The sequence below is a fragment of the Seriola lalandi genome, unplaced genomic scaffold (assembly GCF_002814215.2).
Source record: "Seriola lalandi dorsalis isolate HSWRI2012SDOR001 ecotype SW California unplaced genomic scaffold, Sedor1 jcf7180002054345, whole genome shotgun sequence".
NCBI lineage: Eukaryota > Metazoa > Chordata > Actinopteri > Carangiformes > Carangidae > Seriola > Seriola lalandi.
The window spans coordinates 186,606-192,605 of NW_019524898.1; the positions used below are offsets into that span (position 1 = coordinate 186,606).

Genomic DNA, 6,000 nt, shown 5'->3' on the forward strand with positions numbered 1-6,000 from the left:
TCGCCATTTTGCATCAGCCGTGAAGTCGGACAATGGTAATTCTTTGCATCTATAAAATATGGAGTATTGTATTGTGGGATTGTTAGAGGAAAGTAGGGTATAATTTACATTTCTGACACAGCCAAGAACTAAAATACAACAGGATAATCTGATCTGATACGACATATCAATATGTGAATATGAAGAAATATAAAGTAAGTAACATAATATTTAGTATCTAGAGACTCTGACACAAACTGTGAGACAAGATAATATTTATAATTACTGACTTGTGCGCAAAGTCCTTCGGTGGCAGGGCCGCCTTGATGATCTCAAGGATCTTGGAGAGGTACGGCTGAATTTCTGCCCTGACGGCCACAACCAGTAGCCCCAGGGCCTGGAAAGCAGCCGTCCTCTCTTTCTCCTTCTTCAAACAGCCCAGCAGGTAGCCCATGGTGTCTGACAGGTACTGGTCTGCATGGTGGATGGAGCAACCACAAAGCAAATGATTAAGCACAGATGTAGGGCTTTGTGGAGAACACATACATCAACCGACTGGGAGAAATTACAAGCAATTTATTACAACAAAAGCCAACTGACATCAGGACGGAGGAGAACAAAAAGTAATGCTCATGAACCTTTCACATTTCTTACGCATCAACAGCAGATACATTGATAGGAAGAATGAATGGTTGCAAGTTAATTTACCAAAGATGGACTCAACCGGATCATGGACGACATTCAAACATGAATGGGTCCCACCTGTAAAGGTATGTGGCTGGAAAGCAGCCAGGCGTGGAAGCAGGTTGAGGATGGTCATCTGGATCAGAGGGTTTTTACTGGCCTTGTATTTCAGCACCCATCGACATACCTATAACAACATAATGAAAGGTTGTGTAAACTATTATCTAGTGCATCAAAATAGCACTGGCCTTGTGTTGTTCACCTTGTGACATACTTTTTAAATATCTTCACAAGCCCACTGCAATTACCGTGGGAGCTAAGGGGCAATACTTCTGACATAAAGTCAGAAATCTTAAAATGAGAAAACTCCCACACACCTTCTCCCTTAGATTTAATGTAAGGGACGCTTCTTAATAATAATAATTGCTTCTACACATATGCTAGGACATATATGGTGGGTTACTGGGTAGATGAAAATCCTGAACAAATTTAGGGCTGAAAAAAAATTATCTAAATATCTATATTATCTAATCTAAATATTATCTAAAGCAATTTCTTGTCAAAGATTCTTTAGTCTACCTTCACTTATCCTTGCAGATAATCTTAACATTAAATATGCAATCTAGAACTTAGCTCTCCCTGTAGGCAACATATAGGCAGTCCAAATAAAAACTGAGCTTCAATATCATCATGTACTCCATTACTGCTCTGCACCCAAAACCAGTTCACCCTAGCGCTCATTCTGGAGTGAAATAAAACAACAGCTGAACAGCAGGTATAAGCTGCATAGTTGTGCAGGGTTTGATGTCCATTTAAGAAGCGTCACGATCATGTTTTTGCTTAAAATAACATAAAAGAAATTATATATCTTAAGAGTTGTGCCATTACAGCCATGAACAGTTTCTTGAGCTGTTAAACTGGTTATCTGTGAAAACAATTGTTGCGCCCCTGGAGTAGCCAGACCCCTGCTGTAAAATCTACCTGGTCGAATCGCTCCTCCATCAGCTCACGGCAGTATCGGCTCTCCACCAGTGAGGTCTTGGCGGGTACCGGTGTGGCTCCGAAGCTGAGGAAGCCCTGAGGCGTGCTGTAGCCCAACAAGCCCAGGAGGGCGTTTGACTGCTGTGGCTGCACCGACTGGAAGCTAGTGAAGGGGGTGATATGGCGGGGCTTGGTTCCAAATCCCATCAGCTCCTTGCAGTACTTATCATGGACCAGCTGCTGCTGCGTGATCTCCTCCATCTCCTCACGCATGCGCTGTCATAGAAGTAAACCAGTGAGTGGAATGTTTTGTTTTTTGGATGTGAGGAATGTGTCCACAGTGAAATCAGAACTGACCTCTCCTTCCATACTGCTGATGCGAACCAACTCATTCAGGATCAGAAGAGCACCGTGGACCCTGTCGTCACGATTCATTCCTTTCTCTTTGGCCAAAGTCTCATCAAAACCTTTTTCTGCCTCCTCGAAGGTTTGCTGTTGCAGAAAATACAAAACACTCATGCTGTCTATCACAAGGACATAGGTTTTCCCCTGGCAAGTACAACATATACTGACGAAGAAAACTTCTTTAAAAAATTAAGAATGTCCTACTTTGTACCACTGTGGTTTCTGCATTTCCTTGGTCTCCCTCTGTGTGGTGAGGATGAGGCAGGCTCGCAGGGCAGACACAGCCCCTTCTCGGATGGCTTGCTTGGGATCCCATACTGCGTAAAAGATGTTATCAAAGAAGGGCTGCACTTGCTGAAAGAAGAAGGTGGGTGCGCTCACAGCCAGCTCCCTCAACACCAACACCTGGAATAGGCAGAAAACCGTTATTTCTGTGTCTAATCATTAATTGTCTCTGTTATGTTTTACTTCTTTACAGAGTAAATAAACAGCAAGTTAACGCGTTATTATTAGAAACTAGGCAGTTATCATGTTATTCCAGGGATCTAAAGTTTAATCTAAAATCTATAAAATGTGCAACAGGAAATATAATTTGTGTGCACTGCTGCACCTTTGAGTGCATAGAGTGCAAAATGTTTTACTGATCACTACAATATCTGCTAAAACATTCAGAATCTTTCTGCAAAAATCATGTATTTAAAAATCATTTGTGGACAGTGAATATACATGTACAAAGTAGTAATAGCTCCTTAATCCCAAAGGACATTGCTCATGTTACAAACAAAAAAACTGTCTCCTCAACAGCAACGAGTATGGTTTCTATCCAGGGAAAGCTAGACTAATCACAAATAAGCCTAGTGTAGCTTTCTAAAAGTAAGATATAAAAATACAGTGGTGCAATGGAATAGTCTTGAGTCAAATGATCATCTGCCCTCATCTCCAGCAAACATATGCAGCAACAAGAAGTAGTGGTATTTCAACAACAAACACAGTCCCAGTTGCCTGCAGGTCACTTACTGCAGCATGGCGTCTGCCTTCATTCCTGTCTGCTCCCAGCCACTCCAGGGCCCTTTTCACCTCAAACTCCACATATTCCGCAGTAAAGGTGTCCCCGGCCATAGACAGGTGGCCCATGGCTTTAGAGGCCATCTCCATAACCACTGGGTCGCTGGAGGGGAGCAGGTTGCGCAGGTAGTTGGCAAAACGGCTGATCCTGGTGGCATTGCCTCCCTCGACTCCAATCAGACTCACTGGAACAAATTATAGTTTTACATATACAGTGTTTATATTGTTATATTTCATGTGATATAAACAGAGACAATAAGTTATTTTCAAGCTAATTTCATAAATTAAAGTTAAATGTAAACTTTAAAAAAGGGCTTGACTGTATTGACAACTTACCAATGGCGAGAATGCCTCCTTTCTTCTCATTCACATCAGAACTGGATACCAGTTCAAATATGTGATGGTTTAACTCATCATAGAATGTAGTGGCTTCATCTTGGCTTAACTGTGGAAGGCACAAAACCAGTATAACAAAAACCAGCAAGGAGGAACAGAGTATGTCTAAGTAAAGAAAATTAATAATAACAACCACAGAGAAGTGTGGATTCATTTCACTTCTGAAACAGTGTAAGCAGCTGATCACTCTACATCTCTTGTAGCAACAACACAGTAGTAGTACACAGTGTTTCTGAATATAGTCATATCCTCATGACAGATTTCTATGGCGTCCATGTTTATGCCTGTTGTTACCTCTCTCAGCTCTGTAGTCACATAGTGCTGCAGATCTTTGGCAGATTTTGCTCTGGTGTCTTCATTTCGACTTTTCAGACCACTGACAAACTGCTGCAGCACAGTGGCTGTGCCTGACATGATCACCATTTGGATGGCCTTGTCTGCAAGACGACAAATACATAAAGGAGACACACAATCTGTCACTACAACCTTCTGAGTTATGGATACAAAGGCAACAGATACACCAATAACAAATGTTAACACGATACTTGGAAGGAGAGAATAGTTGAATTGATTTGGTAACACACCAGGTCAATGTTGTTGTTGTTGTTGTTAGCTCACGGTAAAGCTAGCTAACGTGTCTAGGGTTAGCTAACGGTTGTGTCAACCTTGCTAGTTAGCAATATAAAAAACACAAAGACATTCAACTGAGCTGGAAAATTAACATGGTCTACACAGTTAGTGCAATACTGACACGTCCAAGGGGTATAAGTCAGGTACAGGCTAATTTGTAACCTCATAAGTGTATCATGCTGGTTTTCTTTAGCAAACGCTAGCTACTGCTAGCTAACGTTAAGCTATCTACCAAACATTTACATCCGATAATAAAGTCATGTTGTATCACTTACGTGTTTAGATTTATATATCGGCCAGTTAATTGTTATTCGGCGCTTGCAGAATATCTCTCATTGTAAGTCTACCTGGACAGTACAGGTCTAGGTTAACTAGCTAGGGTATGTCTCTGTTGACTTGGACCGACTCTAGAAAGGCACACAGGAAACTTCACAAGCGCTGAGCTGCGCAGCCGAAACGCAGCTCGCATGTAGTTGAGTGCAGGTTTGATGCACTGACAGCTAACTTCAGTATGATTGGATTTGTACTTCTGTGCGATTTTAAAATAGAGAAACTCCCCTTATCTTCCACAGACAAAGGCTTGGCCATTAATCTACAAACAATTTCTCCCGCATAGGTGTTTTATTTGGGGGTAAAAATGGGAAAAGTCAGCAAAATGTTCAAAAATAAATCCTTATCTTATCCTAACTGGTTTAACAATAATATAATTCTAGTAAACCAATTGTTAAATATTAATGGAGTTATTGAGCTACTCTGAATTTCTTGACCCCAAAACAGTATACCGTGGTTATGGACACTATTCCTTCAGGAATTGTTGCTTAACGACGCTTTGCCCTCAACGTTTACCTTGTGAATCATCATCTTATCAAGTTTAAATAAGAAATTTTTTCGATGTGTGAAATGTACCCGGAAACAATGCCACACCTGCTCTGGCAATAATGTCCATACACTCATAAATAAAAGATGGAAGGATATTTCCCGATACATTGTTATTATATTGACTGACTTTTATCTGCACTGGGCAAATGTAGCCTGCTGTTTGGTATCTTCAATAACAATAATAATAATTTATAAAAGAAAGAATTATATATTATCAATTTGCTGATTGTTTAGTTCATTCCCCCTGGCTCAAATTTTGTTTTGTATGTCCCTTCCCGGATTCCGTATTATCTCGGAATGGCGTCACTGTGACTTCACTACGCGACTTGATGCCTTTGAACGTTCCTCTAATACGTCACACTCGACAGTATCAGTAAAACCAGATCCTGAACCAAAGATTTTCGCTCACTTCAACTGCAACTGTTAAAGAAACTGTTGAAGAGCAGAAGTTCTAAAACAAAAACAAAAAACTAAAACATGCTAACTCTCGGTTGGGTTGTTGGCATTTTAGTCACTAAAGGTGTCAGGAAACTCGTCGCGTATTACTCCGAACGTGCAGAGAAAAAGACAGACAAAGCTGAAGAAAACACGTCAGTTCCCGCCCTTCCCATTAATCTGCTCGATTCAACCAACAACACAGTAACGGATGCCAATCAATGGACTGCTGTTCCAGAAGCTGCAGCTGTTCCGATCACTGCAATGCCTTTTCACAGAAACCAATGTGAATCGGTCTGTAGGTTTTCTAATACATATAATAACTGTTGGATGAATGCAGCATTACAGGCAGTACTAAACCTGAAGGTTGTGCAGAAGAAATTAGCAAAATATCCCCCAGAGTTTTTGGCACGACTGTCAACAACACCAGAATTTGCAGGGCTATTTTTAAAAGCCCTCAAAAACCCAGGGAGGACTTTCACGCCCACAGAAATATATTGGGTTTTGGTGGAATTGAACCAGAGCGTACCAGCATTGCTATTGTCA

General features: G+C 41.0%; 1 protein-coding gene across 2 annotated transcripts in view; it reads right to left on the reverse strand.

Annotated features, from left to right (window-relative positions):
• Nucleotides 1-4,550, reverse strand: part of mtor (mechanistic target of rapamycin kinase) — an 81,714-nt gene extending 77,164 nt beyond the window's left edge. Inside the window, exons 1-9 of one of the 2 annotated variants that reach the window (XM_023407710.2) lie at nucleotides 4,416-4,550; nucleotides 3,805-3,947; nucleotides 3,451-3,559; nucleotides 3,067-3,299; nucleotides 2,254-2,454; nucleotides 2,002-2,136; nucleotides 1,645-1,920; nucleotides 742-850; nucleotides 270-453 (exon numbers count right to left, since the gene is read on the reverse strand). In XM_023407710.2, the coding sequence (XP_023263478.1) occupies nucleotides 270-453; nucleotides 742-850; nucleotides 1,645-1,920; nucleotides 2,002-2,136; nucleotides 2,254-2,454; nucleotides 3,067-3,299; nucleotides 3,451-3,559; nucleotides 3,805-3,933 (1,376 nt within the window). In that variant the 5' untranslated portion in view covers nucleotides 3,934-3,947; nucleotides 4,416-4,550. Of the gene's footprint in view, nucleotides 1-269; nucleotides 454-687; nucleotides 851-1,644; nucleotides 1,921-2,001; nucleotides 2,137-2,253; nucleotides 2,455-3,066; nucleotides 3,300-3,450; nucleotides 3,560-3,804; nucleotides 3,948-4,415 lie in introns of both variants that reach the window. The other variant, XM_023407709.2, reaches the window with a different exon arrangement.
• Between the last annotated feature and the right edge of the window lie 1,450 nt (nucleotides 4,551-6,000).